The sequence below is a fragment of the Rissa tridactyla genome, chromosome 15 (assembly GCF_028500815.1).
Source record: "Rissa tridactyla isolate bRisTri1 chromosome 15, bRisTri1.patW.cur.20221130, whole genome shotgun sequence".
NCBI classification, from domain to species: Eukaryota; Metazoa; Chordata; class Aves; order Charadriiformes; family Laridae; genus Rissa; species Rissa tridactyla.
Window position 1 is genome coordinate 15,110,144 of NC_071480.1, and position 27,254 is coordinate 15,137,397.

Genomic DNA, 27,254 nt, shown 5'->3' on the forward strand with positions numbered 1-27,254 from the left:
CCCGCTGACCACGAACCTCGCGTATCCCCACTTGTAAAAAGACCCTTTTGCAGTAAAGACGGAGACGAACAACTTTCCAGCTGGTGATCCCTTGAACACATTCTTTGCTCTCAATGACACTAAAAAAACCCATCGCAAGAGAGAATCATATGTTATGAAACAAAGCCAAACCAACCAGGCTCAGTTTGACGGGAGTCTTTGTAGCAGAGATGAGGGAGGAGTTTGCCAGCGCGGATGCCACCAGCGTGTCCGCTGGGTCTGGCTCGGTACTGCTCACGCCCAAACCAGGCTACCTGCGGTCGTCGGCCATCAGATACCTTTTGGATTAGCTGCCTCTGAATGAGGTTGAAGCCAGCAACTTAGCCTGAAGATAGAATAAAAAGAAAAATGGGAAAGGAGCTTGTAGAAAACAGATGTTACATTTGTTGTTGACTTAACGTCGTCTCATAACCTGACTTTCTGTTCTGGCATTGGCTATAAGGAGAAGAGAAGTCACCAGCGAAGTATGTGCTAGGACGTGTCATTGTAGGCCAGGAGAAAACGAAGGAAAGTTATTTAAATACAGCAGCACTTATATGTCTGAGGTATCCTGGGTGCTCTTTCTTTCCTAAGGTTAGAATCGCCTGCCGGGGTTTTTTTTGGAAAATTTTCCTCAAAAGAAACTATTGACAATTGTAAAGATGACACAATTAAAACCTTTCTTCCACTTTTTGTCTAAATAGTGATGAGTTTTCATTCCTCTTGGAAAGTGGAAGTGTATAAATGTTTGTCTGCTGTAAAAAAGCTATCACAACCCCCCACAAAAGAAAAACCAAAACCCACAGCAAAAAGGACACTTCAGCCTGAATGTTACTCTTTGTTTTCCATTTGATTGTGTATTTCAATCTCAATTAATTACTTGACTTCCAAATGTAAAGCCTGTCCAGTTCTTTCCAATAGAATATTTAATATTCTGCCTTTCTAGATCATCTTCTTAAGGATACAGATTGTTCTCACCGTTCATTTTCTGCACATTTGCAAATACAGTTGCACAGATTGGGAGCCTGATGCTTCTTTCCATGGCCTTTAATCTCGTCCTTTAAAACTTTTAAATTCTCTACTCTCTTTGATCACAAACGCAATAAACCCACCCTCCCTACAGGTTTTAAGGCAATCCCAGATTATGTGGCTAGGAGAGGCAATAAGAGAATTAGAGCTAAGAAAGAAATCAGTCTTGTTCCCTAATGAGTTCTTATTTTCTCCTGTTGATAGAATGAGAAGATTAAATCTCCAGCTGCAAATCTTGTGAGGAAAATCTGAGAAGGGGAGAAGCATAAATGACTAGACGACAGTTTCTACCAGCAAAGGGAAGGGAGAATGTCGTTCAGCAAACTTCTGGAAGGGAGGAAATGGCCAGAGAGCCTAAGCAGCAAAACCCGCAGAGTTGAAATGGTTGAAAATTCCTCCTGGCTTGACAGATTGGCAAAGGCATCTGTCATCCCCACTTCTGTCAAAGCATTTCAAAGAGAGAAAAAGAATTTAAAACTATGTTACTTAGAGGCGCAATATGTGGATCAAGCCTGTGACAGAGCAGGGCACGTTCCTTCAGATAAGATATTGGCTAATAGTCCCCGTTTAGGTCCTCGCAAACGTGCAGAGATAGGAATGTGCTTAAAGTTATTAGGCTTGTACTTAAAGCGTGTACTGATTCCGAGCCTCAGCTGACCTGGGAATGTCCATTTAACAGAAATCTCCATTACTTTATTTAAAACTCTGAGATTATGGTGAAATGCATCTTATTCCAGAACTAGTTCAAGTGATTTCATCGAGGGACTGCTCTGTATATCTGAATTCGTTGGGGAAAATAGCAAGTGAGGAAGCTTATAAAAAGCGACCTATATTATATCCATAAAACGTAACAATGATTTTGACTAATCAACATACATTTTTGCAAAACAAGGATTGTAGAAGGAAAATAAGTACACAATAAATCCAGGCTGGAGTTTCCCTTTGTTGTGTTCTTCTGCAGTTTCAGACATGTTAATCTTTCAGATGCAATTCAGTAAGCATTCAGTCTTGCCTCTTTTATTCCAGTCCTGTTAACTACCAAGACTAGTTAAAACTGTAGAGTGAAACTTGAGCTTTTCATTTATTTGAATTATGATTTCTCGAGCAGAGTTCTTACTGGCTGCTCCTTGTAGTCCACTGCTCTCTTTGAACGCTTTACACAGGCAGCTGCATTTCTTTCAAGAATAATAAAGTAGCATTCTTGTTACTGAAGAGTTGCTGGCATTTCGTAGTTTTAACTGTTCCACTAGGATGAAATGAAATTAAGAGCTTCACTACATTTATTTAAAAAAAAAAAAAAGGAAAGAAATATTTACGCTTCCTGGAAACCTTAGCTATAGAACATTGTGCCCCAAAGGAAAAAACACATCGTTGGCTCGTTCCCGATCCTGACAGCGCGTGCACAGCTTCCCTGAATTCTGTGGCACTAATTCATGACAGCCTTTTAGCTACCCCTATTTCCAAGTCCCAGATTCATGAGTAGAAATTTATTGCAGACATAGCAGAAGTCACATGGGTCACTAAGATGCCTAAATAATTAAATTATGGGCACAGGCGCAGAAGTCTATTCCGCTGCAGATGCAAATGACCTGCATTTTCAAAATATGCCCGTCATTTGCCTTGCATAGAACAAGAGACTTGGTGCTCAAAACCAGGTCCTAAAGGATTAAAATGAAAATAAGCTTTATGTGTGCTGGATAGTGGAAATTTCCAGCTTCCACTGAGGGCACTTCAATGAAAATTCTGATTCTCGGTATAACAGCAACTCAGCCTGACCAGCTCCCGCGACACACCTGCGTTTCATTGCTGTCCCTGGAGGGAGAAGGTTAGAAACATCCAGAGTCGAGGTTTTTTACACAGTGACGGAATCTGGTTCAAAGATTAGAGAATAGAATAAAAAGCAATCCTAGTTGTTGACTTTACTATTTGTGACCAAAGTCTCCATTTCAAAAAGTGGGAGGAAGAGCAGCGGTGTGAGCGGCAGGTCCTGGGCACGGTGTGTTGTAAACAGTCCGCTGTCTCTTCATCTGACATAATGGATTGTTCCCAAAAAAGTCTGTAGCGTAATTCATTTAAACTGTTGTTAATCTTGCTTAGGAACACGTTGCTTATACATGATCCTGAGGACACTCATGTTCTTCCCCCTGATGGCTGCAGCAGGCTGGAGAACGTGACTGTGTCCCTGCAAAAGCGTCGGTCTCTTACCTCAGGAGCTGTTCGGGCACAAGCCTAAAATACGTTATGTTGCACAAGTCACCGAAAATGACTTGTAACCATTATTCCAGGTGGATTTTATAAGGGTGTTGTTCTGTTACAATGTGGAATTTCTTTAACTCTTGCAGATTTTCGACAAAGAAGCTAAAGATCTGGAACGAGAAGTCTGCTTCATTGATATTGCCAGTGACGAAATTCCTGAGCGCTATTACAAAGAATCAGAGGTAAGAGAAGACTCGATTGTAACATGAAGAAGGGAATGTAGGAGGCTGCAGGAAAGCCTCGAGAGGAATCAAAATAATTTCAGTTTTGTATGAAATCTTGCTGGTCAGTAGGATTTAAAAAGCTTTCAATAGGAGGGAAGCAGATAGCAGCCTCTCTCTCTAGGTTGCCTGACACTTTCTTTTGCAGCTTCCTTCAGCCTTTTGAAAGACTTTCACGCCCTTATCAGAAACATCCTGTCCCACACCTTTGATATTCAGCTGAATTCATTCAAAGTAGAAAAGGACTTTTCTTTGAATCACGAAGCTCAGCTGAGTGCTTGCGGGTCTGAGCGGTTTCAGACATTACTGTTGTCCTTATTTGCATCCCGCCCTGACTAATACGTCACGCGAAGTGTCGAAGCCCAGGCAAAGGACAGATAATGCTGCAGTGAGAACAGGGTTGATGCACAGTTGCTCGGGGGGTGGCCACGAGACAAGACCAAGAGGGCCTGAAGCATACATTCTGCAGGAAATCTGCCAAAAAGCATCAACGGCAGCAGACACATTCACTCTCCTAATGTTCCCTTGAAAGTTGCTCCCCTGAATATTTGCTAGTGCACAGCTCTGAAGAGCGTGTTCCTTTGAGGTCAATGCAATTCCCTGCTTTGAAATCAGCAACCCCCATGCAAATGAAGATGAGTCTCGATGCTTTAACCTCGGGCTTGAAAAATGATGGTTCACAGGAAGTAGCCAGAGAGGAATGATCAGACCCATGCTTGCGTTTAATTTTGGAGATATGATTTGCCTCTGGAGCCAAGTATATATTCATAGCTGGCAATGAGTATGGCAGCTGTTCGACTATACAAAACGAGAGTACATAATCATTTTTAGGACAGAAAATGAAGACTTGCCAATGAATATATTTCTATACCATAGGAGACATGATTTTCAGACTCAAAAAGTCAGGTACTTGTTATCTTCCATTTATAGATCCCATTTCAAATTTTATGTACGGGTTATAAAACAAAATTGGGTCTACAGTAGAATGAAAAGTAATTTTATTAGTTTCCTTAGATAATGAAACCCATCTGTTATGTACCAAAAATTATATAACACCTCATGAAACAGCTTCTTGGTCCCATCATCTCCTCTGAACTCCCCAGACTTCTGGTGCCATTTAGGAAGGAGTGCTGCCATCGAACGGGTCAGCATTTGGCTGCGTTTTAAAGAAATCACGTGAGCTTCTTCATCTCAGGGGGTGCACTTTCAGAAACTGTAAACCCAAAGGTAACATCCAGCTTTTCAGCTTTCCTTCCCATTTTTAATAGCCAAATATTACACATAATTTCCATAGGAATAATCTTGCGATATAGAAGATCAGCCTCATGTTAAGTGAGAAAAGAATTCCAGAGGTTTTGTGTTGTTATTTAAAAGATACATCTAGAGACCTGATTCCAAGCAAAATAGAATTTTCTATGGGTTTAAACAACAAAAATAGCCCAGCATCTGTTGTTTTTTCTGTACTGATGGATGATTTGTATGTTGGCTCCCAAATTCTGTTTCAGAATTCATACAAAATAGTAAGAACACCTTAGCATCGAACTGTGCACATACTGTAATTGATATTGAATTAATAATAGTTCAATTCAGTATCTTCCAAAGTTTACAAACTATGGGGGTTTTATGCTACTGTATGATGAATATGAAGCCAAATTCCCATTTCTGATGAGGCCTCTTACATAATTTAGGGACTATAAAAAGACTTTTAATGTTTGTAAATGTAATTTCTGTCTGTTTTCAATCACAATAGCTAAAGAAGTAACTCTATATAAATGAGAAACAGCCTGTGTTTTCCAAATAACAGTTTCAGAGATAAATAAAAACCATTTACTGTAAGCTTTTGAAAGGTATTTTAATTACAGTAATAACAACAATTTGGCAGCTTTTAGATCATTTAATCTGAATTGCTACTAAGTTTAAAGATTAAAAGGGAAGTACAATCCTCAGGATTTAAGAATTAGATCCCACAGGATAAGTGTTCTGACTCCGATCCAGAAAGACTAATGAGAACGGTTTTAACTTCAGGCACATTAGTAATCTCTTTGTTTCAGTGGATCTTCCACATGCTTAAAATTAAGCAAGTTCTGTATCGGGGTCAGCACACTTAGCAGCTGCTAGAAATGAGCTTTACATTTCTTTTATCTCCTGATGAAAGTGCATCCCTCTTCAATTAAAAATACACTTCCATTTTTAACAGCAAATGTCATTATTTAGTTGTACTACTGTATATTAGAGAGGTAACTTAAATAATTCAAAGCTTTCGTGCGCTACTTCAACTGCTTGCTCTTTGTTGGTGCGTGTGAGCCTGCCTGTAGACAGTGCCTCCTGATACGATCGACAGCACTAATTACATAGCTGCTATTGAGCTACTATTTGAGATTTATGTTATTTTTAGCTTTAAAGTGCTAAATTATCCTTCATTGGGTCAATATCAAACGTTTTTCAGAGTTGTCTGTATGAAAGGCCCCTTTCTACAATTTGACTGTGACCTTTCTTTGAGTTAGCGCATCCAATAACTCATTGACTATAACAGAATGGACCACAGCAGCTTTACGGTTGTTCTTTTCATTTATACAACGAGAAGACGTGGTTGTGAATGTGGGTTGTGAATGTGTTGCACTGATAGCACCAACAGAGGTGACAATATTGCCGTGGCCACCGGAGGGCTGAGGAGGCGTCCAAGGGACCCACCGCATCAGGCTCAGTACAAACAAGTCCTCTGCTCCCTAGTGCCTCTCAGCTAAAAGACTATTTTTCAGTTGCCCTGACATGAATCTTATAAACAGATCCTTCCATTGTAACTTCCATAATAATGATTCACACATAAAGAGACAGAATGTATAAAACACCTTCATATGTGTAATGTTCCATTTGAATTGCATAGCTCGTTTTGCCTTGTGCTGGTACGGATGGGAAAGGAAAAGTGTTCCATGCAAATGTCATGACGGCTGAAGGAAAAATTACTGAATTCAACTTTGTACATATCTGCTTTTTCTCTCCTCCTATACATTAACTAAAATCAAAAAATAAAAAAAAAACATAGTTAGATGAAGGCTTAAGGAGAGCTGTTGTTTCACTGAGGAACACTTTAAAGGAACCCTGCCAAGAATACCGCATGATCTCTTGACCAGAATCATCCCAGCGATGTGAATTCCCCTAAGAATGGAGGGCTCATCTGTGAGCGTATGCACAAAAGCACTTAAATCACCAAGTAAATAGTGAATCAGAAGAGTTTTGTTAGCTATTACAAACACATGCACAGTCCGGTTCTGTCTCCCACGGAGGTACACGGATTTCTGCTGTCAATAGCGTTGCCCTCGTAGAAGACGGGAGGAGGCGTAACTGCAGCAATCCCGGGTATCCCAAAGCAGACGACTCAATTTGAGTTTAATGACCATCCACAAACGTCACTGTGAGGCAGCCACCAGAGTACTTACCAGTGCTGCCACATCTTAAATATAGCTTTTTTTTACAAGCAGGGACCTAAAAATCCTTAAACTTTTAAGATGTTTGAATGTGAGTGCCAAATTGAGAAAGCTTGAATCTAGACCCAAGCGAAGAGATTTCCCTGGGCTTCTGTGAGGAGTCACGTGTGTTTCCAAATCTGAATGTACACATTACACGGAACACAGAATTTTATATTTCTGTATAAAGAATGTATGAGCCTACAGGTAAGAGGGGTTATACATTTTGTAAAGTCATTTCCTTGTGACTTCACCGTCAATGAATATGTATCACCAGCCACCGTCTATTCCCCATATAGACATATATATTTATCTAAATTGTAGAAAAGAATAAAACTGAGCTATGCTGAAGAGTGAGGGCCTCAAGTGAATCATTCCCTGAAATGAAACATTTACTGTAGCTACTGAGCAAAATGTTCTTTGCCACCATATTCAAGTTCTCAAAATTAACGGTGTTTCATTTCCTGTTTATAAAAAATCAGTTGAGAGTTGGACGAATGGAATAAACTTTTTAAGTTGCCTCCAAACAGAAAGATTTCATGCAGCTGCTGCAGTGTTCTTCATCAATTGCTCTCTTTTTTGACTTGAACACAGCTGCGCTGTAATAGGTCCAGCTCACTACTGTCCAGGTGCTTTCAGAATAACAAAACCTCTATCACGTTACAGAGCCAGAAAATGATGGTCGTTGAAATAATCGAGCTGCCCGGGCTGCCGCAGTGAAAGTGTGCCACGTGGCAGTACGGGGCACGGCACCAACAGATGAAAATTTCCATTTCCTTACTAACATCAGTTGTGAGCTTACGTAAAGGCTGGCTGGATTATCATATTTTAACACCTCAGGACTGTCCCGATATTTAAAATTCTGAAGTAGTTAGCTGGCTCTTCCAGAAAATACATTTTAATGGAAATTCGAAAAGAGAAAAAAGAGTCTTTAAAAAATGACTCCACATAACTCTCTCTAGCAGCATCTTTACATCAACAAATCTTTCCAGAGCCCTAGCTACATAAGCCGAGTTCCAAAACCTAGCAACTACAGCTGATGATGAAATGCCAGATCACGAGTATTAAAACCATGAAGGATTGGTTCTGAAATTCAACATCAAACAAAATGGTCTGCAGCTTAAAGGGGGAAAAAAATTGACTGCACTTCAAAAGCAGTGTTGGAAAATATTGCAATAGGAGTCTGAAAAAATGAATCTATGCACTAAAAGGAAGGAAGAATCTTTGTTTCTGGACATCTGAGTAGCACCCGGTGAGAGAACAGGATGCACGGCGTAACACGATGCGCTTTCACCTCTGGAGAACTGGTTCAGCTGGGGGATCTTTTCCCGTGCTAAAACGGCCGTACAACCAGCAAGCAATTTTCGAGACAGGTCAGTGACGAGGCTAACGAGATGTTCCCTGCAGGCTTCCAGCCTACAGACAAAGGAGGTGGTGTCAGCCGCAGAAGAGTACGGCATCTTCAAATCATGCCTGATACCATAGCAAAGCTAAGGGAAAGCATGCCTGTTCAGATTTGCAAGTGTTCTGTAAACGACGAATGTATTTCATTATTTAAGTAAAAAATAACATTTCAGAAAAGGCATTGCAACAACCCCATGCCATATTGTCAACACGCCGGTGTTTGCCTCCTGGAAGGGGGGTTACAATTCCACATCTGATGCCTGCGACGTCTGCAGTCCATGAGGAAGGTTAAGTAAATAAATGCTAAATAATGGAATCTCTAACGATACGCATGTTGAGCCAAGACGTGGCCTAAGTAAGAAGCACTGGGAGAGTGCTATGTTTGAAACCACGTCCACCACAGTGTGGCTTTTATTTTATTTTATTGTAGTTTTACATTTTATTCTCAAGTAAGCCCAGCTCATGGGTAATGATGTTCCTGCTATGTTAGCAGAAGTGCTATTTTTAAATCACTCTGCACCTGGCAATAATGTACTGCAAATACAGAGTAGGTTTTGCTCCTCTGCAGCAAAAGGATTTGCCAGATGGGCCTTCCTAATAAATTGTGTCTGATAAAAGGACGAGAAGGTTATTTAAACAAAAAGATTTTAGCTATGCCATTACATTTAAAACAGATTGAGGATTTTGCCAGTAGATAAACTGAGCGGGAAATAGTGAATAGACGCGCTACTCTGTGGATGATGGCTTCTCTAGAAAGGAAGGCACGGGTGGCTAAAAGCAAAAATAAGTCACACACAAAATTAATGATCTAAATAATAACATAAAAATGGGGTCAGACCAAAGATCAGATTGTCCAGTTTCCAGTCACTGACAAAAGTGTTTCGAACACACGTGTGCCGCAGTTCCTGCCTGGAGAGCGTGCCCCTTCGCTCTGGCCCACTGCCCTGGTACATGGCTCGCAATTCGCCATGTCTTTCACAGGGAGAGCAGAGAACGGCCGTGGGCCCGTAAGGGAGAGAAGAGCCATGGGCCCGTAAGGGAGAGCAGAGAACGGCCATGGGCCCGTAAGGGAGAGCAGAGAATGGCCATGGGCCCGTACAGGGAGAGCAGAGAACGGCCATGGGCCCGTACAGGGAGAGCAGAGAATGGCCATGGGCCCATACAGGGAGAGCAAAGAGCCATGGGCCCGTAAGGGAGAGCAGAGAACGGCCATGGGCCCGTAAGGGAGAGCAGAGAACGGCCATGGGCCCGTAAGGGAGAGCAGAGAACGGCCATGGGCCCGTACAGGGAGAGCAGAGAACGGCCATGGGCCCGTAAGGGAGAGCAGAGAACGGCCATGGGCCCATACAGGGAGAGCAGAGAACGGCCATGGGCCCGTAAGGGAGAGCAGAGAATGGCCATGGGCCCGTACAGGGAGAGCAAAGAGCCATGGGCCCATAAGGGAGAGCAGAGAACGGCCATGGGCCCGTACAGGGAGAGCAGAGAATGGCCATGGGCCCGTACAGGGAGAGCAAAGAGCCATGGGCCCATAAGGGAGAGCAGAGAACGGCCATGGGCCCGTAAGGGAGAGCAAAGAGCCATGGGCCCGTAAGGGAGAGCAGAGAACGGCCATGGGCCCGTACAGGGAGAGCAGAGAACGGCCATGGGCCCGTACAGGGAGAGCAAAGAGCCATGGGCCCATAAGGGAGAGCAGAGAACGGCCATGGGCCCGTACAGGGAGAGCAGAGAATGGCCATGGGCCCGTACAGGGAGAGCAAAGAGCCATGGGCCCATAAGGGAGAGCAGAGAACGGCCATGGGCCCGTAAGGGAGAGCAAAGAGCCATGGGCCCGTAAGGGAGAGCAGAGAACGGCCATGGGCCCGTACAGGGAGAGCAGAGAACGGCCATGGGCCCGTACAGGGAGAGCAGAGAACGGCCATGGGCCCGTAAGGGAGAGCAGAGAATGGCCATGGGCCCGTAAGGGAGAGCAGAGAACGGCCATGGGCCCGTACAGGGAGAGCAGAGAATGGCCATGGGCCCGTACAGGGAGAGCAAAGAGCCATGGGCCCATAAGGGAGAGCAGAGAACGGCCATGGGCCCGTACAGGGAGAGCAGAGAACAGCCATGGGCCTGTAAGGGAGAGCAGAGAATGGCCATGGGCCCGTACAGGGAGAGCAGAGAACAGCCATGGGCCTGTAAGGGAGAGCAGAGAATGGCCATGGGCCCGTACAGGGAGAGCAAAGAGCCGTGGGCCCGTAAGGGAGAGCAGAGAACGGCCATGGGCCCGTAAGGGAGAGCAAAGAGCCATGGGCCCGTACAGGCAGGTGCCCAGCGCTTCCTCCTGCGGCCTGCAGAGATGTGAGAAATTTGTTCTGACTAACCTAACCAGTGAGCTACAGCGTGGAAGTCCGGAGGAGCAGCAGTGCTGTGGACTAATATTATTTCTACTTGAATTTAATATAAAATTATCATCCCTGCTTCTTTTTTTTTTTTTCTTTTCCAGAATGACCTTATATGCTTGATTGCAGAAAAGATTCCAGGCTGTGAATCTTAATCTAGCAATTCGAAGCCATGAGTTTGGCATGTAAAATCATTGTGGGTTGTGGTTTCATGTCAAAGTTCTTATTGATTTCAGTGGGCTTTGGCTCAAAGATTTATCAGTCCTGGTCACACCAAAGGTCCTTCTGGCGAGGCATGCTCCCTGTGGCTGTGGCCAATAGCAGAGGCCTAGGAAAGGTGCAAATATGTGCAAAACATAGAGATAAATACAGACATTCACAAGCAATTGATGAACCAGAATTTGTGTCTTTCTAGAGTAGTCCAAGTCTTTTTTAAACACCTAATTTTTTAGCGTCTGGGTAAAAAGCCCAATGATGATAGTTTTACTTACACTAACGACTCACCTCTGTACAACGCTCCTGCCATTGAATTGATGGCCCAGAGATTAAACTCTCACGTTCAGTTTGCGTAATGTTGTTGTGTATCTTACGTCCCGCTACTCGGCTTATACACAATCTTTGAGTTTTAGCTCACCTGAGCAAGCACTCAGTAAAACTTTAACATCTTGATCTTTCATACAGCAGTCTGGAAATCTGTTCCTCTGAATTCTTCCTGTTTCTTGGCTTCCATTCATCTGTCTACAGTTTTATCGTATCAATATGTTAATGTTTTCAGAAAGGCAGGAATTTCCATAAAAGCTATTAGATACAAGCTGCCCGTAGTGTCCATCATTGCCTGGCTCCGTGCGTGAAACTGTCCAGGCAATTTGTGACCAAACATCACGTCCTTCAAGAAAAATGGATGTGATTAAGGGAAGCGACGGTGCCGTCTCTGGGCACTGGTAAAGGAATTTGCAGCTAGGGCTGATGCCACGGATCAGTTGCGTCGCAGCAGGTAGATTATTTGTGGGCCACCAATCTAAGAACAATTTCTGCCGTGAATCCCCTTGTCTGCTGGATTAACTTCACAAAAACAAGCCAAAACCAAAACAAACCAAAGGCGCACACTGCTTTCACAGCGTCCAGAAGGTTCTTGCAGTTTGAAAGAGACACAAGTTTTATGCGTGACTGAGCATTCATGGAAGGTAGCTGCCCATTATTTAATTTTTATTTATAAATTTTGAATACTTGATACTGACTCAAATTCATTACATTAAATCCGTTTGGACTGCACTGAAGTTATTCCATTATAGGTCTGGTTATCGCTGAAGAGTTATAAAGTATCTCTGCATAACACTCAATATTATTCAAGTGCGTATCTGAGATGCTTAATCAAGACAATGGCTCCATCACACCGGCACTAGTGTATGTAAGAAACAGCAGACCCTTCCTTAAATTAAATTATTTTCCTTTGATTTTCCTTTTTTTTCTTTCTGAATGTTGTCTTACTTCTTCCCTTTTTATTTTTTATTTTTACTTTTTAAATAATAATTATTATTGTTGTTGCTATTATTATATTGATCGCTTCAGGCAGTCATCAGTTATAAAACAACTCTTTCAATCAGAAAATGCCTAGATCAGTCTGAGGTCGAGCTTTATTGCGTGAGAAGACTGGCAGCAGCGTGTGAGGATGAGCTGCGATATACAGTGGTGCTGTGCTCTGATACATGATGACGCTGAATTGTTTTTTATGGTGATTTAACATTGAAACCTTATTATACTGTGAGTTTAAAGTTTCTATTTAGAAAGGAATATGTCCGCAATAAAAGCAACGACTTTCACAGAGGAGGACGACTATCACCTCATTAGAGCTTTGTAAAGGAGCTTTAATGACAGAGCTTCAGTTTAGGGATAAAAATCAGAAGCCAAGTCAGGAGATAACTAAACATTAGAAAAAGGGAAAGCTGAATGATATATAAGCTCACAAAGAATGAAAGAACGTTAAGATCAGATTAGTCCTATCAATTTGTTAGTTTTTCTTCTGATTGTCTTCCATTTATCACATAATTTACGCATGTACTTAAATACGTTTAGCTGCTTTTACAACAGGATGGATTTATAAGGTCTTCCCGGATCTCAGCTTTGGGAAGGCGGCGCAGAGGAGCACCGGTGGTTATTCTTGAAGACAGATTGTAGAAGCTCCATGATGAATTTTCTGAAACTACATTATTTTTAAGTTTTGAAATTCGAGGCTTAACCATAAATTATTTCTATTGACAAGATGTAATTAGCAGGATTGGACATAAAGTGAGATGGAATTATACTCATATGGAAAATAACACTTTGATAGATAAAACTGTGTCTTGTATGGATAAAAGTAAACCTTAAAAATGAACTAATGTCTTTATTGGTTTCTTGCTCTTGCTGTGGTAATTTCAACACCAATTTATTTGATTTTTTTCCAGTTAGTAAAAGGAGAGAAAGTTGAAATTAGTCATTCAGTGTTTTGCCCAAAGATACCAGAACTCAGCTGTAACCAGAGACGGCAAAATCGGAGGAGTTTCACACTTAGCTGCCCAGCCGGATATACAAGATCACTTGGAATTGAACTTGTCAGGGTCACATCAGTGTTCACGTGTCACAGCTCAAACTGGAGATGATTTCAGGAAGACGGGCATGGGTAGAAAGTACGAGTACGTCTCACTGAGGGAGCAGGGGAAAAGCAAGCTCTGAAGAAGCAACATTTTTCTTTTTTCCAAAAGCCATAACTAACACTTGGAGAGCATTGTATTGTAATGACTTGCAATAACACGCTTTCCTATAGCAGAAATGTCCTAGATGATACTATTGCCAAAGCATCTGCAGGAACATGCTGCCATCGATTCACTGGCTGGTGGATGAAAGACAGGATTTGATTTTAGTATATCCCAGTGCTTACTTAAATCAATTTCATATTATTTTTCATAATGTTTATTAGCATGTTTTCATATTTTACCTTATCAAAACATTTATTTTAGCAAACTGACAACCTGAACTTACTCTCCTGCATTTCTCAGTATGTTTTCTTTGTTTTGCAGGATCCTAAATATTTCAAGTCACAGAAGACTGGGAGAGGCCAATTAAAAGAAGGCTGGAGAGACACCCATCAGCCAATTATGTGTTCCTACAAACTTGTGACTGTGAAATTTGAAGTCTGGGGACTTCAAACCAGGGTAGAGCAATTTGTGCACAAGGTCAGTGAAACAGGAGCTGTTTCTTCTCCTTCACATTAGCAGAACTTGGGTATTACCCTGCAGAGGAACGCAACTACGGCTGTGTAGAAGCGAGGGAGCTCAGCCGAATCCGCTTTCAGACCTCTCTCAAGGTCTGAAAGACCTGGAGCAGAGCCAAAGGGTTCACCTCTGGGTATAAACTTGACAAAGCCTGGAGCTGCTCAGGTCTAAGGTTGAGGAAGAACTACCAGTAACATTTTCAATAGATAGACGATAGATGTATGAGCTAAAGTATTTATGAGTATACATGAGAACCGTGCATGGAGCAATGATGTGCAGAATTTCTTACAAACAGGTAGTGGGAAAGTTTTCCGATCAGTCTACTAAAAAATTAATTAATGAATGGCATAACAGCCATATTTTTCAGAGTATTGACCTTCCACATGTTTAAAAAACTGACAAGGAAAAAGAAGAGTTCCGGAACATCTGATCGCCCAAAGACTGATAGATTCTCTACACATTCCCGTATTCCCGTGCTAGTCAAAGCCATGACAATGTGACCCAGTGTTAGAAATAGATCCACTTCAAGTGGGAGGTTGGACTACAAGACCTTGCGAGCCAGCATGTCTGACTCTGTAGGGCATGTCTTCTTAGACACAAAACTGAGAGAATATTTTTCATTTTAAATCATGTTGAAAGACAAGTGTGTTACTTTTCTAAAATGTCTCATTTCTGCAGAGGTATTTGACCTTTTCCTTGTTTCGCAGGTGGTCAGAGATATACTATTGATCGGTCACCGGCAGGCTTTTGCCTGGGTTGATGAGTGGTACGGTAAGTATTCTCCAAATTTAGCCCATTTAAAAGGGTTGCTGCAAAGCTGATGACAATTAACAACAGACTTCTGTTTGCTTTCATGGACCACCAGGTCCTAGTCTAAGTCGTTCATGAAAGAGACGGAGCGATGTTCAGTTGCTCCGGAGCATACGGAGCACATTTACAGCAGGTTCTTTGTGACAAGAGCAGGCTGTATTTTCGGCAGCCATTAGGCAGCACAGGGGGACGCCTTTACATCCCATACATCCCAGAGTGTACGCATCCGTCCCAACACCCTGCACTGTGGGCAGATAGAAGCTGCCAGGAGTCATCTATATGGAGAACCACGTGCAGGTTTGAATAAAGCTTCTTATTTGGACTGCATTAACGTGCAGGCATTTCCATACTGCAAACTCCTAGGGCCTCTGATACAACAAAATTTCAGCTTTCTAGGAAAGTTTTAAACTGTTAATATGGATTGCAATAAAGAAAAGATGGAGCTCTAACGTCCTTTCTGAAAAACGAATATAAATGTAAAACCTACGGGGTCTGATTCAACAGCAGCTGCATGCAAAAACTGTTCTGAGTCCCCGAAGCAGCTGTAGGAACGGGCCCTTTCAATAGCACAGGGTAATCCTGAGTATCAAAAGAGCCGATTATATTTGATAAAATAAGCTCACGGGGTTTGTGCTTTTTTCATGTATTTTCAGTAAGACGTATCCATAATCATAGATGCTCGTAGAACAGTTTCTAAGACATACGATAGGAATTTGGGAATATATTTATAATGTTTATTTAGACCCTCCTTAAGCTTCAGGAAACAGCATTTTGGGCATTTGATGGACAAGAATGACACCCGCCTTTCGTCAAAACTCAGAAACATTCTGCATTGCTTACAAGTAGTCCATTAGCCCAGCTGGTGCCAACACAGACCTCTCCAGTGACTCCATAAACCTGCATAATTTTACACTAGGATCTAACAAGAAACTCATTGTGCTGATTTGGAAAAAAATTTGCTTTTGAAATCACAATGTTCTTATAAATTGAATAGTGCATGAAAACTTTGTGCTGTAATGATCATAAAAATACTGAAATCTACTAAAAATATCTTCTAGTTTGGGATAGCCAGAAACTGGTAAGAGAATTTTGTACCCAGTGAGAAAGAGTTCTTAAGATTTTTTTTTAATTTTATAAATATTTTTTTCTTTTTTTTCCCTGAAATGTAGTGATTCATTATTTTCCCTGTATGAAGTCAGGGAAACTGATGACTTCAAATAAAGAAGCCTGACTTCACGTAAAAATTGAGCCCACAAGTTTGCCCCCAATCTACCCAAAATATCTATTAAAGTGAGACATAAGGAAATGTTGCTGGGAAGCAAGAAGCCTTCTGCACCTTGGCAGAGGTATTGATATGAGAACAAGTGAGTAATCACGCAGTTAAACATACAGAATAGGTTTAGCCCAAAACCATTTAACCACAGATTTTCCCATCTTAACTCTGAATGCACCCTGCCAAAAACACTCTTTCCACAAATGAAATATGGGGATACATCATTATCTTGTGGATTTTTATTTGTCATGGCGAGTCTTTACTAAATAATATAGTGTACTTTTAGAACTTAATTGTCAGGCTAAGTGCAGAACCTAAAAAAATCTGAGCTTACTAAAATGGATATGAGGAAAGGCTAAGTACATAGCGAGATTTATTCAAAAAAAAAGAAAGAAAAAGGAAGTGCAGAAAGTTAGTTGAGGTAACTCTCTGTGCTGCCGGCAGCCCTTATACCACTGCACTGTCCTGAGCGTAACAGCCGCTAAGACTTGGTGGCTAGAAACCGAGGGTTTCGTTACCCAACATGAGCCAAATCCAATTTGTATCCGTCCAGTTCCATTTAATACCTATAAAGTGCAAAACTGCTCTTGACGTGGCTTTGCATGTAGGGAGAGTTTTTCAGAAATAGACTTTTTAAAGCCTGTGTGTGCCTTCGTGTGTCTATTAGCACTTCTAAAACAGAAGTTTGAGAAAGACTTGGAGATGATGCAAGTCAATCAGATAATCAGTGTAATAAAATCAATTACTGAACAACACGTTACGTTTCGGGTATTGCTGATTGATTACTGAAGAATGAATGTGTCTTGTCATTAAATTTACTAAACTGTATTTAGCTTTATTATTAAGAAAATCTATTTTCACAGTGTTATTTACTAACAAAGAGCATGTTCTCTGCTTGGCAAAGCGCATCCGTAGCATGTTATTGACATGGCTTATGAGCTTGTTTTTCATTCCAGATAACAGTAAAAGGAAAAGACTAAAAGAGTATGAGTTAGTGGTATTCCATGTTTCCTTTTGATCCAAATTCCAGACTGCATTTCATTGTCACTGATGAAGTATTGCATTGTGCTACTGATAGAACAGCTAACGTTTTACCTTTCCTTAAAAGCTGCCTCATAAAATGCAGCGAGAGCCTCGTATCACCTAACGGGGAGTGGTGTGATATAAGAATTTGCGGATCCAAGTGGCACATAATAAACTTGGAAAAAATGATAGCCTCGAGAACAAAACCACAACGTACATTACCAAAACTGGCACACATTTCGAAGAATACTGTGCTGCTAAAATGCTACCTAAGTTTTATGGGTAAAAAGTCGATGGCTATTATCAGGAAGCTCCGAAGTTACCAAAGCGTTGTAAAGACCAAAATTCTGACAGCCTTCATGTTCGCTTACACCTTACTCGCGAGTAGGTTTATTGAAAGCATGGGAATATTCAGGAGAGTAAGGTCACGAGTCAATTAATTGGATTCTTTATGTTTTTGCTGGAAGTGTGGTTTATGACAAATCTATTTAAAATCTGGTGTAATTGCTTGGAGTTGCATAGCAAGCACCTAACAGATTACGCACCAGTTTGACAACATCAGGCATGCCTAGACACCGATAAATGATTCCACCGGTAGAATCAGCCTGCTGTGTGGAATATTTCTAATTCTTACAAGTCATTAAATTGCTTGAGGCTACAAAACTACTAACATATTCACTATTAATTCACTTACCAGTGTAATTAAGTGTTAGTTTCTGGAATCTAAGCTGATGTGTGCTCTAACATTAAGAATGTTTGCTGGTTATGAGATGTACTATGCAGAGATAACATAAAATCTTTTTGAAAGTGCCTGGAAAGGTAAGTAGATATTTATAATATTTCTGTAGCTATCCTTTATTCCAAAGGATCTTCTAAAATCTTTTTTAGAAGATCTTGGCCTTTGCCAAGGCCCGCACTTCAATACTTTTGCCTACCCTATGTTACACAGATGCTCCTAAACAATTTCCACTCCTTCCTGTTCTCTGACTCCCTTTGACTTAACCTTCTTACACCTTCCTTGGCTGATATAACTACCTTTATGAGGCCATTTTCATAAAGTTAGTTGCTCTGTGCTTTTTTTTAAATCCTTTTTTGGCTTCTGCTGAAAGACTATGCGTTCCTAGAACCTTCTCCTTAAAAAAAAAAATTAAGTTTGCACTGAATCAATGGAAAATGCCAACAATTTTGAACTCTTTACAGATATGACTATGGATGATGTTCGAGAATACGAGAAAAATATGCATGAAAAAACCAACATTAAAGTTTGCAACCAACATTCATCTACTGTGGATGAAATAGAGAGCCATGCCCAAGCAAGAGTATGTCAATTTTTAAAACGTATTGCCCATCCTCAGCTAATCCACCTGCACAGATCAGAGAGGAGCAACCAACTGATCTTGCTGACCAGTCAGTGGAATCTGGGGGAGGTTTGGCTTCAGCAGGAACAGAAGCTTTCTCCTGGAAGTGCAATCCTGCCTTCCCTTTGCACTGTAAACTGCCACCGATGTAAGAAAGGGTGGGGTTGGGCTCATACACAACTCCCTGTCTTCCAGGAAAACACAGTTCTCAAATTTCAGTTGGATGCGCAAAGAGGAAGTTAAATAGGAGTTTTTCTTTCTGTCATTTGAATAGTTGAGTAATGCAGGAGTTCAGAGTGCTTCAGTCAAAAAGCCAGGAACAGGGGAGTGGAAAATTTCTAAGGGACTGATAAAATTGTTTGCTTCACCAGGAAAAAAAAGCTTATGAATTATTCACTCTTTTCAAACTAATTTTAATGTTGTCATTGATTAGCTACCAACAAGGTGAGAAGTATTTTTCGGAAGTACATAACAGCAGTTTGTGGAGCAGGGCAGGTTTCTGTGTAGGTTCTTTCATTCCGGTTTTTCTGGAAATTTCATAACGTATTTAACTTCCTAATTTGGGCATCTCAAATAGAGGCCTAAAATTAGAAATCAGTACCATCTGCAAATAGAAAAGAGGCAGTGATAATTGCTTTTGAAATGTTATTATTCCTTTCTTTCGACTACCTGTGCTGTACTGATGGTTTGACTCACGCAACGAGGGTGGGGCAAGGCCTGAAGGGCTTGAAGCCTCTCCTTTGGTCCTGCTCAGTCGCCAGCCCCAGAAGACGTTACCTGAGCCGCAAGCAGGAAGGTAGCTCTTGGGCCTGTAACGCTGCAGCTCCACTGACATCAAGGTTACTCTTCAGCTGAGCAGCAAACAGAGAATCAGTTCTGACCGTTCAGGATTTGGCTTTGAATGAAGTCTGCCATCCTTAGTTCCCACGTGGAAAAATTTCCATTGAGGTCAGAACAGAATTTGTCATTAATGAAAAAAAAAGAGAGAGTCTGAGCCTTCTTAGCTCAGGGTAAGGGCTTGTTTTACTTGAGTGTGTATCAGAACAGACGAGAATTTAAAGCAAGTATCAGTTAAAATGCAAAAGTCAACTGAAGGGACAATAAGTATTTCATGTCTGAACTTAAAATGGATAGTCTTGGAGGCTACCACTTAGCAAGATTTTAATGAGGCTTCACTTCAATGGCCGGTAAACCGAGAAATCTTCCTCTTTCACTTTCGTTTGTCCAAGACAGCTTTTGCTTCATGCTGTACAGAACTCCTCAGTCGAAAGTAGCTGGAATGAATGCACGGGCTCCCTTCGATGTCAGGGTGCTTTTAAACCCTTTGAGTTCAGAAACACTACACACTGTTACGGGGTGTGAAACAAACGTAAATCAGCAAAAGAGGTTCAAATCTGTCTCCAACACAAGTAGGTACAGTTCCTCTGAGACCATCTGTTTATTTCCACCGCTCAGCTCAGATATGAAAATAGCTTCGTCCTCACCCCTAATAACTGGCACCGTGGGCTGAAGAGGTCCCCGGAATGTCATCTGCAGGGAAGAGAGGAGGCAGCTGGCAACATGCATGCTTCTGTTTACTTAATATGATGTTGTAATACAACATAAAGCTTCTTCCACGTAACATTGGCAGCCAAGGCTACAGATGCACGCAGCTGGGTAATACTAAAAATTATCGATGTACTGAACGTATGGGATTTTGTCATGCGTATGGTAAGCACCATTGCCAGTCCCGTGTCTCAGGCACCCACATGTGCAAGAATTTTAAATTTATTAAAATGCTCGTGTTTTTATTTCTGGGGGTTTTGAGCTGTCAGAGCTCAAAGAATCTATAAAATGGCTTAATGAGATACTTTAAATTTGCAAATTTAACGTAACGTTCAGCAAAAAACATAACATATATTTCGGTTGGCTCGGTGGACATCTTGCAGGCGATGCAGACGTCAAGCAGCAGGTTTCACAAGAGTCTTCCTGATTTTTTTGCCCAATTTACCCGTTTGTAGCAGATGTCATTCGCTCGGGATTTTATCAGAAAAGTTTTGCAGGGCTCAGCTCGGAGCAGAGCTATGCTGGGACCGCTCTGCCCTCTTGCGGGTTTCCACAGCACTGTGACACGTTTGTCGCCCGCAGGAGAAGACTTTCACCGCTTTTAAAGTTTTCTGTGGAGCCGATTTTCCGTTGCAAAGTGGCTTTAACCTCTGATCTCGTTTTGCCTCGATTTTGCAGGGAATTAAGCAGTGGATTTGTCAGTTGGCCATAAATGTTTAAGTACAGACGCTGGACGGAAAAGTTGGAAAAGGTGTTGTGACTTGTCAACGAGAGGGAGTTCTTTAGGCTTTATTAGGAGGAAAGCAAAAGGGGCTCAGTTGGTGCATGCACCTGCAACTAGGAGTCAACAGAGCCGTGCTTGGGGGGACCATTGTTCATCCCTTGGTAACTACAGTAGACGAACAAACCGGTGACCACCCTCTACCCGTTCATGCTCATGATCTAGGTGCAAAAAAACCCCAACGTATCAGTTTTATTTTGTTTGAAGTTCTGAAAAATTATACTTGCTGACTGGGTATCTAGACGTATTCTTTAATTGCCTGTGAAATAGCTGATTTTTCCAGCAATTACAGAGGTAGCACTCTTTATTCAGTTCAGACCCAGGCAGAAGAGGAACCATTAGCATGTGATTAATGTGCTTAACTTCTTTTTCTTTACGTTAGCTGCTTATTGTACTCCAGCCAATGCATTACAATAGGAAGGCGTTCGTGTGGAGAATCACTTAATGATGTGCGTGTTAAGCAATCATTCCCTGATTTAGAAACTGGATGGAAGTAGTTTATCTGAGTTAACGAAATGATAATTTGAATTTATTCTAACGCGCCTTTATCTTTCTTTCCTCCTTGTTGAAGACATGACAATGGATGAAGTCCGAGAGTTTGAACGAGCCACTCAGGAAGCCACCAACAAGAAGATTGGGATTTTCCCACCTGCAATATCTATCTCTAACATTTCCATGCCTTCTTCAACCCGCAGTGCTCCATCTAGTGCCCCATCAACTCCTCTCTCCACAGATGCTCCTGAATTCCTAACAGTTCCCAAAGACCGGCCTCGGAAAAAATCTGCTCCAGAAACTCTCACTCTTCCAGACCCAGCGAAAAAAACCCTTTAAATTAACCCAGCATGTTTCCTCCTGATAAGCCATGTCTGCCACAGCGAGAGTGATGTAACTGAATTTCTACAAAGGTCATGGTGGTTTGTTGGTTGTTTTTTTGGCTTAAAATAATCTTACTGGTGTGGAAAGATTACTTCTTTCCTCAGACTTGATCCTTAAAACCTTCAGAGAAGTGCATGCAAGAGAACGTAATTTCTATATTCCTCAAGTAGTGTTTCAAGCCATATGGTGCATCTTTACTGATATAGAATGACATAGTCTGAGGGGAACCCTATAAAAGAAATTAAATCTTTCTGTAGCAGTATTCTACCTACAGATCCTCATCTAGGTCATAACATTTATAATTAGGAGTAGGTATTTAGTAAAGCTGCCAAGGACTTCTGAGGCAAATTAGTGCCAACTAAAATGCACGGTTAACAGGAAAAAAACCCTCCCATTTTCTTCTTTTATAGCTGATTTTAACATCCTTCCTGCTCTCAGGCTGCTCCTGTGTATTCATAAACCTTTGACCTGTCACTCGTTGTACCTGAACACCAACAGCAATCACTCAGATTCACATTTTGCTTAATACGACTCAGGATTTGGGGCCTACCTAACAAACACCAATCTTTTCAAACCTAAAATATCACTGTATTGAAGCCCCAATTGTAATTAATCACACTGACTTTGAGGCCATTGAACTATTTCTATCTTGCACAGAATTTGTAAAAGAAACCACCTATTTCTTGTAGATAATGTATTTTAATAGCTCTCCCCTGTCCTTTTGTGATCTCTTAAGTCTGTATTGGTGTTCATCAATGGTGTTCCATATGTAAGATTGAAAAAAAGCAGCTAAATTGAGCCAGCTGAGAAGCAAACCCAATGGATTCTGTCTTTTCCTCACTGCAAGAAGAGTGGTAGTTACGCTGTAAGACCTTGAATGTAAAGGAACAAAAAGCTGAGAGTCCTTTTTCTTTCCTGCCTCACACCTTTCCTGAACAGCACAATCTCTGCTAACAGAAAGCTGGTTCCAGGCTCTACCATCGGCTCTAGGGAAGGGGCGAACAAAACCAGTCCCTTTAAAAAGCTAATGAATCGCGGGGCGGCTCGGTCCCGGGTTGGGTGATGTCAAGGAAACAGAAGTGCTCTTCCTGGTCTGCGTGTGAAATCGCTCTTCAATCTCAGGAATTAAAATGTAGAAAAGGACGTTTCCCAGTAGGGAAGCGTAGGTTGTGGAAGGAGGAGAAAAATCAACGGCAGAAGTGGTCTCTTCCTTCCCTCCTTTTCAAAATGTAAACTCTGTGAGAAACTTCCCCCAAAGCTGACCCCCATTTGGGGGATTTGTTCTCTTTCACACAAATTGCTCTTTAACGAACGCTGACGGTCTCTCTCTCTACTGGTAGCTGCAGCAGACGTTAAAGAGGCGGCTGGTCAGTTCTCGGTGAATGATAGCTATTGCCTGAATCCTGATCAAAGTGGGTGCTATTTTGTACCACCGGTGACGCGGTACATGGACACAGAACCAGAGAGTCCTCCAGAGCTGAACTGTCACCGAATATTGAACAACCAGTCTGGGGGTGGCCTTTTACCTGGGCGGGACGTTTGTGCCATCTTCTCAGCGCAATGCTGTGACTTGACTGGCTGAACTGCACTGAATCTCAACGGCTGTAGATCCAGTAGAAGTTATGCTGAATGTGTGATATTTATAGTGTAGTTTCAGCAGCAGGAGAGGTAATTCCACTGCCAGCCTGCGCTGAAGACAAGTGTGTATTTGTTTGATAGTTAAAATCCCGTAGGTAGCGAAATCCAGGAGCTCTTTGTAGGTTAGCTGTGGTCTGACTTCACGCATTCTCCCACTTACCGTCCGTGTTTTGCTTTGCTTCTCTCCTCAGAGCTAGCGATTCTGCGCGATGCGTAAACTAATGGGTGATGATTTTTTTGTTTAAAAAGAAGCCGCTGTAGTGATGCAAACAAAACTTTCCTACATTAGTTTATTATTTCAGCTTAAAAAGTGTGCAATTAAGTATTCATGATTATAACTGGTCTAATCTTTTTATTATTATTATTTATGTAATAGCAAGATTGGAACATTGCCAGAGAAGGGAAACTTTTGAAATCATAAAGCGTTGTTGGGTTGTTTTTTCATTTCCTGAATTTGGCCTATATAGAAATGGTTTAGATCTGATCTACCTAAAAATCTATTTTTCAATTCATTTTTTTCTTTGTCAGAGAAAAATTTGCTCAGCTCTAGTCATAGTGCCCTTGTGCTTACATATTGCTGTTTCTATATACATTTTGGCATCTGTGTTTGACACAGACGATTAGACCAAAGCAGTCATACTTGTACTCGTATTTAACTGGTTGATTTCCAATCCCACGTGGATACACCGATTATCATATTAAGTAGGTTTGGGGATGAGGCCTGTATGAAAATTATTAACATACCTGAATAGGATACATCTTAATAGCTGCACGACAGCGGCGTAGGAGAACGACACTGATCGTGTCATGGGAAAAATGACAGACTGCTTAACGCTGGGTCTGCATCGGCACCTGCTGCTGCCGCCCCGGCACCGGGCAGTGCTCTTCTTGGGAATGACCAGGTTTACTGACACAACAGCCTGGCTTCACCGTGGGCCACAGGAAGGATCACGATCAGCCCCAGTGCCTCCACGTTGCTTCCTGAGGAAGGCAAATAAAAAGATCTGTAATGTTCCATCGCGGCGGATGAGAAACACCCCAGGCTTTTCATTGCCTATTCAAGTACCTTCTGCTGCGTTCCGCTTTGCTTTCCCCGCCAGGCATTACCCATTTGGTCAATATGATCTTTATTTATCTTTTTCCGTTTGGTTGGGTTTTGTTTGTTTCCTTTTTTAAGGTAGGATAACTTTTTCTAGAATATTCCCAGCAAACACAGAAACCCACAAGAAATGAAATGCAAAGGAAGGTCTGACTACTTCAGGATAACATCTTGAGGCGAAGGCGTTGTTTTCATTGCTGGTTTTTTCACAGTGCTTTCTGTTGCATTTTGAAACATGTTTATTAGGAGAAAAGTAGAAAGCATTTTGCAGGTGTTCATCACTTCTTTTGCAAAAGTAAATGATGTGATTATTTAGGGAGTGCAGCAAAGCTGAGTGGGCACAGTAGCCCCTTCCTATTCGCTGCCCCCGTGACTGGAGAATTACACGATACAGCTCTGCCAGGGCCTGGCAAGGAATCTTTCATCAAGGAGAATACAGCTCAGAGCAAATAGTGTTTGTTTGTTTGTTTGTTTGTTTGTTTGGCTTTCTATGAAAACCTTCTCCCAGCTTCCCTCGTACTTTTATGTATTTCGTATAGAACAATCATTACAAAATAACTGGCGATTCACGGCAGTCTTTAGAAGGGTAGATCTCCTAATAAATTAAAACAGGGAGGTATCCATAAAGACTACGAGGAGCAGCACATTCCTGAAACACATACTTAATGGGATTTCTTATGAATGTAACGGTTAATTTTGTAAATGACTGGATAAATCCTATGGAAAGAAACTATTTGACCTTATTCCTTGGCTCTTCTTTGATTATTCTGGAAGGTGATTTTGTGGCATCTAGTAGCCAATTTGCATTAATGCTGCTGTAGAGATTTTGAAATGGAAATATTTGTTCCTTGAATTTTAGTTTGTAACAAGACCGCTACATTTTGTTAAAACTGCTTTGAAGCTTGCTGCACCATAACTTCAAAACAATGTGCTATCATTTGAAATAAGCCAAATGTATACGCTTTTTATGAATTAGTGAGTGCAGTAAGAGAGAATTCACGATCTTGTCAATAGGAGCTTTTCTGTTTCCATTGTTTGGACTTGGTTTTATATGTGTAAGTTAAAATTGCTAAATAAGTCTAACAATGTTTTGCTTTAAATGAACAGCATGGTCCTCGAATTACAATCTCCCGTAGTTTTGTGGTGTCACTAAAACAGGTTTCATTGTTTTATTTCATTTCTGTGATAATCCCACATGACTCTGAATGTCCAGTAATTCATTTCTTCTCTTTAGAGCAGTGATGGCTACATTAGGCAGTACCTGGTGATTGGGCATCGCTGCCGCCAAAGAAGGACCAAGTTTTGAAACGCTCTGCATGTTAAATAATGCAAGGCTCAGCAGGAGAATTTGATTGTCGTATTTCTCATTCATATAGCTCAGTTTCTGATTTTACCAAGTTATTTATTGTTTTTAATATTGTATTTTTCCTTGCATTTTGTTGTAAATAAACTACCAACAATTATTCTTTACAATTGTGGCTATTTTCTTTTACTAGGTCTCCTCTAGCAAGGAAGGTACCCATTAACATTTCCACCCCCAGCTCTGCAAGTCACTTCCTCAAAATTAAAAAGCACAGACAATTGGCTTTGTAAGGAAAATTTAAACTGCTTACAAGGCCTGCTAGGTTTTGTTGTGCCTCAGCTTTCTCAAGATTTTATCAAGGCAGGTGCCCATCAGTCTGGTGTCGGCCCATTCACTTGTAAATGACCTTTTGGTTGACAAGCAAGTTTTTCAGTGGGGAATCTAATTCTCTATGCAGGGTTCGGCAGCCTGGTGTTGTAGTAAATACTGGCAAAGAGACCACTCAAACCTCTCAGAAGGTAAGAATCCTTCATCACTTGTCTACCAAGCATTTCATGTACTCAACAGAAATTTCACATGTACAATGATCCTTTAAGCTTTTGAGTAGAGGCTTACTCCACAGAAATAAAGCTTTCTCTTGCACCAGAAAAATGGCGGTTGCTTGTTCGGTATAGAAATGCTTCGCAACAGCTTAGGACAGGAGACAACGAACAAACACAGGCCTAGAAAATATTGAAGGTAGAAATCACGCGGTACAAGGAGACGGAAACCACCAGCAACCACCCAGCCCTGCTAATGGGCCCTGCTGGGGAAAGCACGCGGGGCCGTGCCCTGCAGACGGGCTCTGGCCCAGACTCTGCCACCCAAGTGAGGTGCTCACTGTCCTCTACCAGGCAAAATGACAGCCGGGTTCTCCAGCAAGCGGACGTGCCAGCGGCAAGACCCCGAAAGGGCAGCGCTGGCCATGTGTGGTGCCCAACAGCGGCCAACAGCTGGCACAGCACCACATCTCGCGATCGGGCCGCACCTGGTTTCGTTGGTGGTTTGGTTTGACTTGATGTTTTTTACAGTTTGGGCTTGTATTGCTAGGGCTTCATTAAAATTTGCATATAGACAACATACAGTACAAATTGGTTAAAAACCTGCACCCGACCCTACCGCTATTAAAATTGGTGGAGTTGGGTTGTGCTCTTACGGAGGTGAAAAGGCTTCAGCTCTCACTGCTTACAAAAATGAGGCGCAGGGCAGAAATACATTTAACTAGAGTAGTCTTAAAACCAGCAACGCTTTGTTGTGACAAAGCGAAACTACGGAAGCCTTTTATCCACCGTCCCCGTGCTAATCTGCATATAAAGGACACCTGCCGCGCAGGACGAGACTGCCGTGGGACCGGCTGTACGCACGGCCCTGGCAGAGCCGACCGACACCGCGCACGAAACGGAATGCCCCGGGATGCGCCCGGGTGAAGGAAACGCCGTTGATTGTCCTGGTTTCTAACAGGGCTCTGAGAGATTAATGGCTCTTCTT

At 41.8% G+C, this 27,254-nt stretch overlaps 1 protein-coding gene across 3 annotated transcripts in view; it reads left to right on the forward strand.

The window, feature by feature from the left end:
- Positions 1-25,897, forward strand: part of PITPNC1 (phosphatidylinositol transfer protein cytoplasmic 1) — an 88,864-nt gene extending 62,967 nt beyond the window's left edge. For 2 of the 3 annotated variants that reach the window (XM_054221191.1, XM_054221192.1), the window contains 5 exons: positions 3,390-3,485; positions 13,827-13,982; positions 14,729-14,792; positions 18,328-18,633; positions 21,383-25,897. In XM_054221191.1, coding sequence (XP_054077166.1) covers positions 3,390-3,485; positions 13,827-13,982; positions 14,729-14,792; positions 18,328-18,633; positions 21,383-21,642 — 882 coding nt within the window. In that variant the 3' untranslated portion in view covers positions 21,643-25,897. The remainder of the gene's footprint in view (positions 1-3,389; positions 3,486-13,826; positions 13,983-14,728; positions 14,793-18,327; positions 18,634-21,382) is intronic. The other variant, XM_054221193.1, reaches the window with a different exon arrangement.
- The last annotated feature ends 1,357 nt before the right edge of the window (positions 25,898-27,254 follow it).